Source organism: Amphiura filiformis, chromosome 12 (genome assembly GCF_039555335.1).
Source record: "Amphiura filiformis chromosome 12, Afil_fr2py, whole genome shotgun sequence".
In the NCBI taxonomy this organism is placed as follows: Eukaryota; Metazoa; Echinodermata; class Ophiuroidea; order Amphilepidida; family Amphiuridae; genus Amphiura; species Amphiura filiformis.
This window is the reverse complement of record NC_092639.1, coordinates 35,249,144-35,265,765: the sequence shown is the minus strand read 5'-3', so window position 1 is coordinate 35,265,765 and position 16,622 is coordinate 35,249,144. Positions and strand designations below refer to the sequence as shown.

The following is a 16,622-nucleotide window of genomic DNA, read 5'->3' as shown; positions in this document are numbered from 1 at the left end:
TTCCAAAATTAGGGTCGGTATTCATTTGTACAGTAAAAAAACAACTTTTTTCCAGATTAGGTCGGTCGGTGGAAGACAAGCAAAATATCTTTTTGGTAATATAGACGAATCCAAATTCATGCATTCCTACACCTCAATGGTGCTGGGTCCCCCCTTTGGTCCAATCCACTTAAAATGTGAAATGATGCGTTGGCGGGGATATTAAACTGCATTCCATCACCCGTGTTACACATAGACAAAAGAATGATGAAAGTTTACAACACAATACAATTCAACATCGATTTTTAAGCGGTTTTAATCCACCCAATTGGGCAGTAACAACACCAGTTTGGCGCAGACGGGACCCAGTAATGGCCGACTGAATTCTGACCATCACTTGACTCGTTGGAATTGTCTATACCTCAAATTGTTTCTTGTTCCTCAAATTACACCATGATGGGACTATTTTTAAGTTTTGGCCTCATTGTGACCTTTGACCCCCACATGACGGGAACCACACAGGGCATAGAAACAATGGAACCAATCAAATTTTAATCCTTTCAGGTTTAAGGAGGCCAAAAAACATGTAGCAAAAGAAAATACTGACAAAGCTGCTTGAAAATTTATAATGCTCAACCAAGTGGACCTCTACGACACTTTATAAAAACCAAGGGAAAGATGGCAATTATGCTCACTTACATGCTCATCAAACCCAGGCCAGAGAGGTTACGACTATAACACCAACCCAATAAGATAACATACATCACATGGTGGCTTCTAGATGGCCTCATTTAAATGACCATACAGACTTATTTATTTAGTTACTGTTGCCTTCAAAAGGCCTCCAAAGTTGTATACAAAATAGTACAATATTTCATATTACATCAAGTTTTTTTTTAACATAGAAACTTCCTTACATAGTTTTGCATGCCTTTCAATAAATGTTTCAGAAATCTATACATTCCTGAAAAGACCCTTTGTTTTATAGATTTGTCACATAATCGAGACAAGCCAACTGAGTAATTTTTATACCAAATTAATTGTTTTTGTTCATTTGTCATTCTCCTGCATTTTGACATGTTATAACAAGCTGAAATTATCATCACAATTGAACCTAGAGTTCAACCCCTTTCAACCATAGGTCCATAAATGGTTTCAGTAAAAACATTGATTTTGCTTAATCAAAAAGATCAGACTTAGAGTCCGGACTCAGAATAAAGCAGTACATAACACTATTGTAAATCCACCATAGACCAGTCCTTAACACTATTGTATATCCACCATAGGGCATTCCGTAACACTATTGTAAATCCACTATAGAGCAGTCTGTAACACTATGGTATACTTGCCATAAAGCAGTCCTTAAAGGCATACATTGGAATAACAGATGTGGAAATAGGAGTATAAACTGACCAGTAGATACAAGTTGTAGTCCTACTGTATATGGCATATTGGATGGCCTAGGGGAAAGTTAACCCATATTTGCAAGACTACCCTTGCCTTCAAGGTGAAACAAACCTCTGGCCATGGGCTGGCCTGGTATCAGATCTTACCCAGGGAAAGATGACATTTCAATGTATGCCTTTAACACTATTGTATATCCACCATAGAGCAGTCTGTAAAACTATAGTAAATCCACCATATGGAGACGAAAATAGCATACCGCTGGTATATACATTACAGAGGTATGCACTTTTAGCCCTTATTACAATGCTCTACAGAAAAGCCAAACATTTGATTTTTTTTATTCAGGATTTGACAACCCTAGATAACCCAAGAAAGCCTCTATTGAAGCTTATTTCCAATGAGGTCCATTTGAACACCGGGATGGATTGGGAACAGTCAGGGGTTAACACCCTACTCTTTTCGAAACTGGGCGTAAATTACATGTACAGGTGTGGCTCTCTGCACACTGGACCGATGGCTTTACGTCCCTCCGAGTACTTTCATGATTCATTTGCCCAATTCTAAGTGAACCATGGGGAGAGCGGAAGTCTGAATTTAATCTACAGAAGTTGCCAATTAATTTCAGACTTTTTTTTCCAAGTCAATATCCCAGCAAATCGCCACCACCGGGAATTGAACCCGGGACCTCATGCACTAAAGGCAAGTACCCTAACAAGCAAACTTCAAATCAAAATTTGCTGGCCGCATGGTAAAACAATCTATAGGTACACTATTTTGCCCTCCACAGATGAGTCCAGACAAATCTCTTTTGGACTTGACACAGTATCATGATCTACTTAAAAAATCTTTTATACCGTTGCAACATTTGCAACATTCTTTCCTACCAATAGGAATTTTCATGCAAAATTGCATCACATTATCAGGAAGATGATTGATGAGCCTGATTGAATATTTTTCTTACTTCTTGAATATTTGTGACACAATCTGATCCAAGTTTGAAAATAGAGCTATTATCATCAAACAACTTGTACAGTAATTGCTGAAAATCTAACATCCATAACATAAGTCACTGTAAAGTTGTCATCTTGCCACAATTGCTGCCTGGTTGGACCAAATTGTGTTACATTTACTCTCTATTCCAGAAAAATATAGCACATAGGTTTTGGGATTAAAAAAATATTATCCTGGTTTGCCATGAAACTTAGCGGGCTAAATCCTAATCATTGAAAGCATAATTTTAATATTTTGCCAAATTTTGAAAATAAGGGCCAAATACAAGCTTTTTCAAGGTGTTTTTCGAATGCTGTGACATTCAAACCCAAAGACTTGCTTTAAGACTAATTTCAGAGTATGTGTTCAATTTTTGGAAAACACATTTTCTAATATCTTTTACAACCAATTATCAAAATTAACATGTAAAATTGATAAGCAAATTCATGGCCTACACTACAACTTTTGAATGCTTAGACTTGTGCCAAGTCTTTGAATTTTGTGACTGAAATTGTAAGAAGTCAGGCAAAATTGCATGTTTTGGTCCATTTCCCCTCAATTTGCAAAACTATTAAAATTTGCCTTTTAGTAACTAAAGGATTAGGATTTAGCAAGACAAGATAATATTTTTAATATTTGTAAAAATCAAAGTACATAATTCTGATCCCTGATTTACAAATGACCCATCTGCATTGCATATTCAACACCTTGCATATTGCATATACCAGGTGTATTTACAGCACTTGAGAGAGATTATACTGATACAGCAAGTTAAGCATTATACGCATGTTGCAAGTTTAAGTCATTGATTGTTGGCAAAATCCACTATACACAGGTGTATGAGAGACCTCTATTGTTGTGTGATGGATGAACCATGTATTTGATGTTTTGCCATCAATGAGTACACAAATGCACTTACATGTTTATTCTTCACTCTATAGCATGCATTTTACCTGTGCCAAAACCAAAACTTTATTCTAGCCTTGAGCATAAGAAAGGACAAAACAAATTGATAAATTTAGCTAAATATTAACTGCTTACAAGTTTTTGATGGTATAAAGAAGAAAGAATTGACAAGAATATGACAGATATGAGGTAAGCAACATTTCTTGACAAACCTCTGTGATAAGTATATCCAGACTTGCTCTGTACGGTAGGTAGGAAGGATTGTTCAAATCTGGCTCACGAGACAGAAACATATTAATCCCATCTTGCAACGAAGAATGCGCTATTTTACCGGCATAAAATCACAGTTTATTCAGAAGTGTGAAAATATGTGACATCACTTTTACATTGCCAAGATTGATCACACTGGCCTGAATAAATCTGTGCTAAAATGGATGAGATGTATTTCAATTTGCCTTGTTATCACATTGCTGGTGATGGATCTTCCTGCCAGCTCTCAATAGATGCTCCCTCTTGAGGATTGCGATTACGAGGGGAGGGCGAGTTGGCGCAGTGGTTATTCCCTCGTCTTGCACCACCGAGGACTCATGTGCACTTGGTTTATCCTGATTCCATGCTAGCTCTCACAGGTTTTCTCCTGTTTTCAAAAATCGGTGATTAGTTGTTTGGTTATAAAAAACTTCCTTCACCCAATGGAATCTAAGTGCGGATATGTTTGCGCCAAGTTGGGCTGCAACCAGCCTAGTTGATGCGATCTGATTGTGATGATTCACCATGGCAGCGCTTTGATCCCTCTGAGATCTGGGAAAAGGCGCTATATAAAATACCAAAATTTATTGCTCAGGTGTTAATTAGGCTAAATCTGTTGGTGTATGAAACTATCAACCTCCACAGGAATAAACATTCCATGTAAAATTAATGACTGACCATTTTCCGAAAAATTGACAAGATTTCCCAACCACGGCACATACACTGGAATGTTGGTGTTAACAAAACTGTCTATATAATTTATACACCACATGGGTGGAATTCACTTGGCGAGTTAACTTTCAACATTCACATAGAGATCAGACATAAAAAGAGACCAGACCTTTGCCATGTTTGCATGTCCTGCGGATAATTCCTCCATGCATCTGGCAAACTTTGCTTTACTGCAATTGTTTACATTCTGTGCCAATCATGTCCAAACCATTGTAATGTTCACACTTAAAGACACCAGTAATTATCAAGCTTTCCAGCTTTTCCCAATAAATGCCAGATGAAGTCTATTTTGGTCCCATGTATTACAATCCAACATGGTACGTTAACTATAGCATTGTCTGGACTCTTTAAAATAAAGTCTAAATCTGTTTAAACCTTAAAGTACTGTTATAGTCACAATATTTATGAAGACTCTAACATGAGTACCCGTCGGACTCGTCTGACGAGTGCCGCCATGAAGGCATACCGAGATCGACCCTTTCCATACCGTCCCTCCAATTCTTGTACTTGCTTCAGGAGTGTATCATTGAGGCAGTTCAGGGCATCCACCTTCAACTACAAAGCAGAAAAATAAAAGAAACATAAATATTTCTAAATTCAATAGCTTAAAATATATGTAGTGATGGCACAGCGTTCAACTTGACATGATACAGAAAATTCAAGGTTTTGTAAGATTTACGTCTGAGAACCCAGGGCTGTAAAGTCTTATTCAGATTTCATTTGACAGCTTAACCATCGCATATACGCGCGTGACGTCAAGCGTGTGCATTGGACCTTGTGCAAATAATACGCACTGGACGGCTAGCAGTACGCTTAATTTGTCAAAGGGAATCTGAATAAGACTTTAGCAAGTAGGGCGGCCAGGGATGTCATGGCCGTCCCACTTTTTGAAAACTTTGTTCTGTTTTTTTTTTATATCTTTATTACAATTTTGGCATATATTTGTATTTTGGCCGCCCCACATTTTTCAACCTCGCTACGGCCCTGTGAGATGAAGCTTATGTGATGAGTTCAAGTATTTGCTTCTTGAGATATTGCTAACGTATAAAGAGACATTGCTTTTCCACAAGTAATTGTTTCCGTATTTTAATGCTCCTGAAAATATGGCACAAACAGTCCATGCCCCAAAATGTGTGAGAGCACTCTGAACTTCATGGGAACTACATAATAGCAGGCCCGTACGCAGGATTTTTGTTGGGGGTGCTGATTTTGAAAAAGTGGACCTTTTTTTCCAAGGGGGGCGGGCAATTTTAAGAAAAGTGGACTTTCTTCCCAAAAGTTGGTCCTTTTTTGGCCTACATAATAGTAGAATCACACTTACCTGTTTCAAATCTTCTTTTGTTACGCCCAGTGCCAATGGACTAACCATAGCCGCTGTTTGGTCACCATCATAGAATCTGTCACTGGACGATAAGCTTGGATAATCTGGAGAGGGAATGTGACATATTACAGTAAACCTACTTATTCTTGCTAGGAGTTTAAGTTTACTACTACTAATTTTAACAACTTCGTTTTGCATAATATTATCTCATTTTTTCCCCATCTTATTTTTGCTGGTTTCCAGTTACTTTGGTCTCTCATCACCTCCCAATGTGCACAGATGCATGTTATGGTTAATGTAATGCTAGTCTCATAGTGTCATGCTGCTTGCCACTCAATGGTAATACTTGTGTCACTGTGCAATCACACCGGAAACGTGTCTTGCCAATAAATTAATCACCCTGCGTTGGCAAATCGCAAAGAGTTAACTTCAAAATAACTCAGGAGCAGTGCCACCTGTGATGTATGGCACTGCACGTTATTTTGGCCAATGAGAACAGATTTAGCAATTGGAATTAGAATTCGAATCATAATTGTGTCGCTTGAGGCTCAATGAGTATGTTAGTATGTTGTATCCTACCGCAATGCATCAATGAACTCTTTGACAAATTTTGCCAATGCTTCTATATATACATTAATAGGAGTTACTGTACAAGTTACTGGTTAAAACTTTAACTAAATATGTAAGATTCATATATTTCAAGGACACAGATGTATCCTAGGCCTAATGATCCAAAAGTGGAAATTGTCTTAGACATCATTAGAATGCCTGAAATCCCTGAAATCCTATTATTGCAAAAAACCCTTTAATCTCTGTACATTTTTTTTAGTACATTGTTAATGCTGTAACATTTCTTTTCAATAATTTCAAGTTGGTAAGGTGTATAAGAGGATTACAAAATAAATACCATTACCAGTAAGGCTCCTAGGTTGTGATCTTGAGCTGGTTGACAATGAAGGGTACCTGACACCTTCATGCTGGCAGTAGACTAAATAGAACTCTAGGTGGCGCCACACGAGGAATAGACAACTTTCTATCATGTCTGTCGTATGACTGTTGTCAAGGAAAAGTTATATATCACAGTGTAAAAATGAGAAATTAATCACAAGCTACCACTTAATTATTATTTACATACATACTCTTTTTAAGTAGTATAATTATCCTCAGTAAAAACACACATGACAAACTCAAGCATTTTCCACCCAAATGTGGCAGTGACGTCAAAGTATTGGGGCAGCTGTTTGGAGCACATCTATGCGGGGTCTTTAGGCGCGTGCGTGCATGTGTACGCCAGCGCTTTGAGCAAACACTAGCGATTTGTAGCTGCGCCCAATGAAATGCGCACTGACATCACTGCCACATCAGGGTGGAAAATGCTTTAAAATGCTAAAGGGTTTATCAGAATTCCTTTCACCTGTGATATCATAACTGTCAACATTCCCAACAAGAGACAAGCTTTACGCTATGGAGCAAATCAGGCATTATTAGGCAATAGATGAGAGAACTGATTTACAGCGACTTTGTTCTGCCCCCTAGCTCTAGACTGCTGCCCTCAGTCGTCAACTGTCTGGATTGACGACTGAGAAAACTACGTGGAAAAAAAGTGACGGATTTTGCAACAGGATTCCTGTGGCATAGAGCATGCGCAGTTGTGTCCAAATTGACCTTTTGACCGAGTTTGCTGTTTTTAGAAGTTCAGAGCGCGATCTTGTCACAGCGGCGCTGTACAGCGACGCTGCATGCTGGCGCCGCTAGTAGTCAGTCGCGCACGGCGCACAACTGAAGTCGCATTGAATAGTTTTCAGAAGTCCGTCATGATATTGGCTGTAAGATAATCAGTCGTCACTACGAAGCATACACAGTACATGCGAAGTGTAGACGGCTGATTGGAATTAGTCTACCCCTAGCCCTCTGGGCATATATAATTAGGTCATCCAAAATACCATGTTAGATTCTGTGTAATTTTGTAAGTAAGTACACAATGAACCCCACAAATATGTGAGATTTTTGTGATCGATCTGTTTAATCTGTGGCTTCATCACACCCCAACTAATTTAGCTCCAAAGTTAAGAAGCATTTTTTTATTTATACAAACAAGGATACGGTATAATGTAGCCAATTCTTTGGCTTTGAGTCTGACTATACTGGTTAATCTGCCCGTTGCCATCTGTAATCGCTGACTGGATGATAACTTCTCTGTAGATGATGTATTCGGTGCTGACTGGGTAAGCTGTTTGATAGGAATAAAAATACATGGCGAGTTACTGAAGAAGAAATGTTACTTGCTCACTTTGTTCACCATTAAAAACAATAATTTACTCGCTAATATGACACAAACATCCCATTGTCAGCTAGTATATAGTACATTTGTTATTGCCAGTGAATCATACCAACTAAGTTGTATTTCCATGATACCAGTTTCACTAATTAGCCCCATTGAAATCAGTGTGAATTGGCCTGGTTCATAACTGTTTGGAACCAGGCCAAGTTACACTGATTTCAATGGGGCTAATTGTCAGGCCCTCATGATCCGATTCCCACCAAATTTGGACTGTGGATGTTTTTCATCATGCTCCACCGATACATGGTATTCAAAGTGCTGAAATGCAAAAAAAATTCTGTGACATCATCACTTCGGTACTCTATGGGGTTTACCGAAAAGGTCAATTGAGAGCATGGGAAGAGGACTTGCAAAAAATCCCAAAACCACTTCCAAACAAGAACATTTATTTACAATGTAATATGCTGAGAGGAAGTGAGTGAATCCTCCACAATTAGAAAAAATATCAGAAGTATTCTGATTTAAAATCCAAGATTGAAAAGGCAAAACAACATGAATGGAGTACCAGTAACAGCAGTATTTACATGTAGGTAAAATAAATGTTCAGATTCACTTAAGGTTGGTCTAAACCCTGGAATTATGAAAACTTTCGGGCCTCATAACTGCTAAATTATTAGTCTAAAGAATATAAAAGTAGACATTTTTAGAATGGAAATGACTTGATGAATTCATCTGTGAGGTCTGATGTGGGCCAAAATGCTCATTTTTGGAGAAAAGCAAAAAAAACATGTTATTAGGCCCAAAATTTTTCGTGCAACGTATCAAAAAAATTGTTTGGCCAAAAATGTTTTTTTATTAATTTTTAAAAATTAGATAAAAATATCTAGGGAGCGTTTTTAATTTTTTTTGAATTTTGACCAACTTCACCAAAAATATTTGAAATTTGGGCGAAAATCAGGCTTTTTTATGGGTTTTTTTGAAAATTTTGCATTTTTTGACCATTTTTGGTGCAAATTTCTAAAAGTTGGTCAAAATTCAAAAAAATAAAAAAACGGTCCCTAAATATTTTTATCTAGTTTTTAAAAATTAATAAAAAAATTTTTGGCCAAACAATTTTTTTGTTACGTTAGTATAAAAAAAATTAAAAAAACCTGTTTTTTGGATTTTCTCCAAAATGAGCATTTTGGCCCAAATTGGACCTCACAGATGAATTCAGCAAGTCATTTCCAGTCTAAAATGTATACTTTTATATTCTTTAGACTAATAATTTAGCAGTTATGAAGCCCGAAAGTTTCCATAATTCCAGGGTTAAGACCACCCTTAATACTTGGTGCAGCCTTTTTTTTTAGTTTAATGTAAAATAGAGAAAATCTATTCAGAAGGCATACTGACCTCTTTGAGTTCTTCATTGGTAAGATCAGCCACATTACGTAATTTGTGTACAAACTGTTGGTGGGCATCTAAAGTTGCGGAGAACTCCTGACAGGACTGCCGTAAATGTCGCACCACAATCCCTAAACTTGGGGGCTTGGATGTGTCTAGAGATGTGACATTGAAACCTTCCAATCTTTGGTAGTCTCGGGCTAGTGCTTCTTGTAGACTTGGGGTGAATAACACCTGACACTCCTCCGCTGAATTTCCTGGATTGAAACAAACACATTTACAAGTGAAAGGTTTTGTCATCACAAGAGGGTGAAGACAATAAGATTTTCAGTCATGCATCAGGAACTTTCCCTCTGAAATTTATGCAATGCCAAACTTGGATACAAAGCAAGGTGTGATATAGACTAATTCCACCAATATTAAATGCGACATGGTTGTGCGCTGTAGCACGACTGACTAGGGGCGCCCATGTACTGCATCACTTTACCGGGCCTTTGTTACAATATCGCGGTCTAAAGTTCTAAAAACAACAAACTTTTTTCCATGTAGTTTTCTAAGTCGTCAATCCAGAAGGTTGATATATTAAACCAAGTAATTTGAAAAGGAAGAATACATGCTGCACACCTTCAAGTCCAAAATGCTATGGAAAATTAACCACACTGGCTTGACATGCTTGAGGATCATACCAGGAGACCAGGAAACTGTTTACCTGTGATTCTGTAGGTCTTATGGTACCAATACACCACTGTAATAATTACGCTGAAACTATATCTCATATAGGGTATCTTAAAGTGATCTCAGGTAGGGCATCTATCATTTAACCTGTTTTTGATCTCGTATAAGGAACCAATGGATCACACTTGGTTACCCAAGCACTTGTATCAATTTAAACAATTATGCATAATGAATTCTACCCACAACCATACCTGAGCGTACTACCACTGCCCTGCAATAGTTGAGTACATTACTGGCAATTTCCAGCAGCGTTTCTCGTATTGCTTCTCTCTCCTCTCTGCTCCTGCCATCCGGGCTGGTTTCTAGTGCCTTCAATTCTCGTAGCCATCTATCCAGACAGCAGTATCTAGGCATTAAGGCCAGCATCTGGCGATGGAGTCGGCTGAGGTGGGACTGTAGGGGCATGCGGGATGAGCTGGACTTGGCAGCAACCTCCACTTGGGTATCGTAATATTCCACTGTGATATAACAAAACAAATTAATATTTGTAGAGCTGGTACACAAAACATGGGTTTCAGAGTGATAGGGTGCTTTGAATCAACAGGTCCCTGGTTCACTTACCAATAGTGGCAACAATCAGCATAAATTCTAGACAATAATAGGAGTTTGGGAAAGGTTCAATGGCATCGATCAGACCTGGACTATTGCCATAAAAAGGGAATATAATCAAATAGCAAGTGAATAAATTATTTGATGTCATTCTATTATTTCACATTATTCTATTGTTTTATGTTATTCTACAGATCCTGATGACTAAATTCAAACCAGAATTAACAAAAGCATTATTGACCTTTAATTCCAATGTAAGCCCCTCAACTGATAATGGCAGCTACATAAAAATACAAGCTGCCCTAATTTGAGTTACACATATTATACATGTTTGACTTACTATCTGCTGTGACTGTTCCTACTACAGATGTGGTCAATGCTAGTTCTTCTAAGGCCTCTAGCTTCAACCCTGTATGCTGCTCCCTCATGATGGTTGTAAACACATCAGAATGAGACACTACAAAATGAAGAACCTGTAAAAAAATACAAAATTCATTGATATTACTAGGAAATTCACCTTAAGCATGGGAATACATACATAAACATAGAGATAATTATTTGGAGACGATAGATCTACATGTATGCAGTCACATCAAATTCACTGCTTACAAATGTAAGTGCTCAATTCCAATGCACTGTTTGAGCCCACTCATGCACATGGAAATTTTGTGTACAGAGAATTTGGATAGCTTACGACTGATTGGCTTGATTTAAATGTAAGAAAATTGATCCTGACTGTGTAGGCTGATTAAGACTGTTTAGAGCTGCATGCCTAAATAACACTAATATTTGCTTAAAAAGTTACCTTTTTCAGAGTCTTGGTTAGCAGCGACGTAGCTTACGACACCATCACGGCGACGATGGCGTCTTCATACGCGTGATGGTGTTGCAAGCTACGTCGCTGCTAACCAAGACTCTGAAAAAGGTAACTTTTTAAGCAAATGTCAAGAATGACAGAGTCCAATATCAGTATCCATGCTGCTAACACTAATATTATTTAGTCAATGGGCTTTCTTGGGCTATCATGAACAGTGATTACTGTAAAGTGTGCTGAGGCCTTGGCATAGAGCACCAGCAATCACTTTTTATCCTCTCAACTGGTTGCAGACTTATCTAAATTTGACTCCCTATAAATATTGTTATTGAATCAGTGCAGAGAGTAGGAGTTCCATTATCTTTCCTTGAATGAGTACAGGGAGTAAGAGTTCCATTATCTCCTCTGAGGGAGTAAGAGTTCCATTGTGCTCTCTCTCTCACCTGGTTGGCTGCTTCTTTATGTTGACTCCCTAATGATGTCATAATTGCCATACACAGTTTGAGTACAGGGAGTAAGAGTTGCCGGTATCTATGCATTATACTGGGTATAAATGATTCAGCTTCCACTGTCTCAATGCCATTGCTAAGTAGTTTTGGATACCTGTAAGAAAGAGAATGTAAGGACATACTGGCAATGGTTTCAGCAGAAGTTTGAAAGGTGAATAAGAGAATCATTCTCTTAAGTTTCCTTAAACTGTAAGGTCCAATTTCTCGAAGCTTAGCTAGTGGTAAGGCTTCCTAAGCCAACAGGCTTGCCCTACCAATGTGGATCCATTTATTGATTTACCTTTCTAGGTGATGTACGATGTGATATTTTGTAAGCATTGGTATATAAGACTAATTAGGCTTAAGCCTGATGACTTAGGAAGTCTGACCATTAACCATGCTTCGAGAACTGGCCCTTTATGTCTTAGAGACTGACAGTGAGATGGTTTACATCAAAACTAAACTAAGAGAACTGATCCTACCTGCTAAGCTTTTATGGAGCAACTTGAGGCACAAAGGCATTGACAATATGTCAAGTCTTGCTGTGGACCAGACACAGTACATTAAAATCACAAAGTTTTCATTTTGCATGATCAACTTTGAAAGGAAAGAAAGGTTTATGTAGCGACTTGATGTCAAATTAATCAGAAAGCTTTCAATTTGCAGGATTACATAAAAGCAGTGCAAAATATGTCTCTGCCAAATTTCAAGATCAGAAAAGCTGGACATGTACAGTAGTAGTTGTAAAGAGAGGTAAGACAAATCATTACCAATATGGAAGCTAATGGCCCATATGTGATATCAAATAAGATTCCAATAACTAAAAGTTGTCCAATCATTACTCTTTCACTAATAAAAATTACTCCTATATTGATGTTTTAAATATAATTGACCAAAGTTTGCCCTGCATTTCATCTTACCTTGGTACATCATGCTCAGGTCTGAGATCAAGGAAATGACACTCTGCAAGCCTGCCCATGATGCCTGCTTGTAGTAAAGCCTGTGCTCCCACTGGATTCTCTGCTAGTTTGGTAAGCAAAGACTAATAAAGTAATGAAGGATGTACAAAAAGAGAAAATGGTTAAGTAACAGATCTACTCCCCATTCCAGAAAAAATACAGCACTAATATTTGGGCGATCCTGACTTTTAGACCACTCGAGCTATAGGGCCTATTATAAGGTACAAATTGCAAATTTATCATATTAAACTTTCGCAACAAGGTTAAACATGTTTTCAACTGTGCAAACATACCTTTTATAGTTCAACGAACAAGCTTTATTTTGTTCCAAAATTCATGTTTTTATAGCTATATTTTTTTGTTCCAAAATTCATGTTTTTATAGCTATATTTGACGTAAAAGAGCTGGTAACAAAACCGGTGATGCCAGCTCCGAAGTTTTCGCACAGTACAAGCGCTTGATCATCGGAAACATAGATTAGTAATATTAGGTAGGTCACTGTATTTTTAAAGATTTTTAGATGATTTTTATGAAGAAAAGATGGATGTTTTAAGCTTCTTTTCAAAAATTTGTTTTAGCTTATTAAAAAACGGGTAAAAATCGTTTTTAGCTTGTTGGATATTTTTGCTTAATAGTTTAAAGCTTGACTCCTTAGATGAAACTTTTAGTTTAAGCTTGTTAGAATATTAAACCTTGATGAAATAGTAATATTTGAGCCCTGTATAGCGTGGGTGATCTAAAAGTCAGGATCGCCAATATTTGGGATTAAAAAACATTATTATGTTAAATTGCCAAATAAATTTTGTCCTTGAATCAAAATAAAATGCTATTATTTTTGTTGACGAATAAATCTGTACGAATCATAATGTACATTTTCACAGCTACCTACAGGGACATGGGACATACTAATACGCTGGACTTACCATTCGTGATTCATATATATACAGAGCTCGTAGTGGTTCAGGAGTAGGCTGGAGTGACGTCTGAAGAGACTGGTCTTCCTGTACGATACTTTCTGCAAAGTGTCGCAGGTAACCTTTGGAGGACAGGAATGTCTGCCAGTTGCCTCGTTTGTCTATGGTTACCATGGCATTCACCACCGACAAGGCAAGCATCTGCAGTAAAAGATTAATTAAAAACCAAATGGCAAATTGTTCACTTCATTAAGAGGAAGTTGTCCAATCATAAGTATTTCATCAAAATGAACGGTATTGACTCCAGCAAGACCATGGCAGAAACTTTCCCCATATGAAAAATAGTGAATATTCTCAGTCATCCAGTCGTTAAAATCACAAGGTTTTGAATTAAATCAAATACTGGAACTTGCAACGTATAAATTTTCAAAAAAATGTAAGTTCCAGTATTTGATTTAATTCAAAACCGTGTGACTTTCCCCATATATTAGCCAGGGTTGTAGTTTAACACCTGCCTGCACATCAGTGGTGCATAATTTTGCCGTCAGATGGGTAAAATTTCAATAGCACCCACCACTCTCTGATCTGGACAGTTACAAATAATCACTCTGTGTGAGTAATCCAAATGCTGGGCCTGTCATTTTCGTGGTCCGGCCAATAATTTTTTTCAGAATTACCGGCATGTCTGGCTAGTGTTGAAAACACACACACACTACAGTGGTCGTCCAATTTCTCTTTTCTAGCCTTCATTCATTTTAAGTTTGAAGGAGTTGTAGTTTTAGCATAGTACACCAAAATTGAGATATTTGCTGACAGCCACTGCCTAATTGTGTAAAGGATAGATAAAGCAACATTTGACAAGTTTACAATTTGGAATCTGAAAATCCACAAGACACTGTTACCTCAATCATTTCACCTTGAAGTTTGGAGAAAAAAACCCCCTCAAATCTCAAATTGCAAACTGATTTTAAATAGTCATCTACTTACTCTGCCAACTTCATGACTATCACATGAATCTTTGCAGACCAGTTCCATCAAACCATCCCGTACTCCTCAATCACAGCCAGGTTGGCACTCGTGATCCGCTCGTATTCCTCCAGCATGGCCGAGTTGAGTACGCTACTCTCTTGCAGCGTTGGGATCTCGCGAGGCTTCTGAGGTATTTGAAGGTAATTCAAGAGGGCGCCGTAGAGATTGGCACGCACCTGTTGTTGTCCGCCACCTGTGTACATGGAAAGGGTTGTATGTGGAGAGAATTAAAACAATCATTTACATTTTGGGGACTTGGATGAAGTAGCCTTCTTATGGGAAAGTGAGATAGGAGTATGAGAAAGAGAAACCGGAGGAGGAAGATGAATAAATTAAACTTCTCGGAAGATGACCATGATTGCCTTTTACCGTTTTCTTTGCTAAGAAATTTAAATCAATACACAACAATAATAATGTACTTATTCTTCTTATCGTGTCCACACATGCTAGATATTGTGTTTCAGGCAAAGCTGGACACAACTCTTGAACAATATCATTGTTCTCTCTGCAATGTCCTCAGCTTTGCATTCTTTGCATTAATGTACTGAAAGTCAACAACAATGGGATTCTTAATTATTACCAATAATACCCAGTAATTTGCACTAAGAAATTGTTTCCTTTCTTCATTTCATTGTCATACTAAATCGTTAGTGTTCATTGTAAAACTCCAAGAAATCCTGAAATAAAAATTCTCCTGTAAGGCAAAACTAGCAATGAGCAACTTACCTGAAATGAGTATAAACTTGAGCAGCTCTTTCAGGGTTGCCGTCAGCGATACAACCGGTATAGAGATGCGTCCTTCAGGCACAGTAGCCTCTCTTGCTGATACCATGGTCCCATCCAGAACACGTACGTACTGTGATGACATCATCTGTGGGATGGTCTCTGATTGGCTGTTGAGGATGCATTGTCGTAATGTTGCCATGATTGTCAATAACGCACCAGCTACTGGGGATGTCAGCTCTGAGACTGCGTCTTCTGAACATGCCTGCAATAACGGAATACTTTGTTTCACTATTTTGTCAACGTTTATACATCGGTTCGCTCCGAATTCGAATTCGTTAGTGAGGTCAATGATTTTCGTGGTTGCCTCACAGCTTGCCAACAAGTCGCTCTTGTACTGGTGCGTATATGCTCTGCGCAATTAACTTTACTCGTGAAATACGCACGTATATCACTACCGAACTTGGGGTGAACCAAAGAATAGAAACAATTTATAATACATTGAACAATCTCTGGAAACACTCTTTGTGCTCTAAATCTTTTGTTAAAATAATAAATGCATTTTTAGTGTGTAATTAGCATGTGGACTTGGTATAAAACTTAAAATTAGCAACATTATTAAAGGGATAAACGGTGATTTAACTTAACACCCAAAGCATAACACCTAACTTATCAAATATTTTGACATAACCTGACCCTGCAACTGAATTTGACTCTAAACTGCTTTCTTCTGACACTTTTAAAGCCACGGCTGGAAACAACGCATGTGGAAAGAGTATAAACTGACCAGTCGATACCAGTTGTAGTCCTACTAATGCATGGCATATTGGATGGCCTAGGGAAAAGTTATTTTCCATATTGCAAGACTATCCATGCCTTCAAGGTGAATAAACCTACTTATTGTTACCGTCTGCCCATGGTCAGGCCTGCTGTTTGATCTTTCCCTGGGAAATAAGGTTTTCCAATTTGGGCCTTTAAGTTAGATAGAGTACCCTCAAATAAATGAAGCATGTGTGTTTAGTATAAAGCTGTTGTCATACACAGGCAATTTTTTCCTTGGATATTACTCTCCTTTCTCCTTGAATTAAACTAATTGTGAAACTATGTGGTGGGAAATGCTCAAAGGTTTAGTTTCATTTAAAGATGCCAAAATTAAAATTTGT

The 16,622-nt window shown here is 37.8% G+C and overlaps 1 protein-coding gene across 1 annotated transcript in view; it reads right to left on the bottom strand.

The window, feature by feature from the left end:
* Positions 1-750: 750 nt before the first annotated feature.
* Positions 751-16,622, bottom strand: part of LOC140166118 (nuclear pore complex protein Nup205-like) — a 71,230-nt gene continuing 55,358 nt past the window's right edge. The window contains 13 exon segments of the mRNA XM_072189504.1: positions 751-4,818; positions 5,585-5,688; positions 6,498-6,626; positions 7,688-7,814; positions 9,258-9,505; positions 10,175-10,441; positions 10,873-11,005; positions 11,790-11,949; positions 12,755-12,876; positions 13,717-13,908; positions 14,695-14,750; positions 14,753-14,929; positions 15,463-15,724. Of these exon segments, the coding sequence (XP_072045605.1) occupies positions 4,666-4,818; positions 5,585-5,688; positions 6,498-6,626; positions 7,688-7,814; positions 9,258-9,505; positions 10,175-10,441; positions 10,873-11,005; positions 11,790-11,949; positions 12,755-12,876; positions 13,717-13,908; positions 14,695-14,750; positions 14,753-14,929; positions 15,463-15,724 (2,130 nt within the window). The 3' untranslated portion in view covers positions 751-4,665.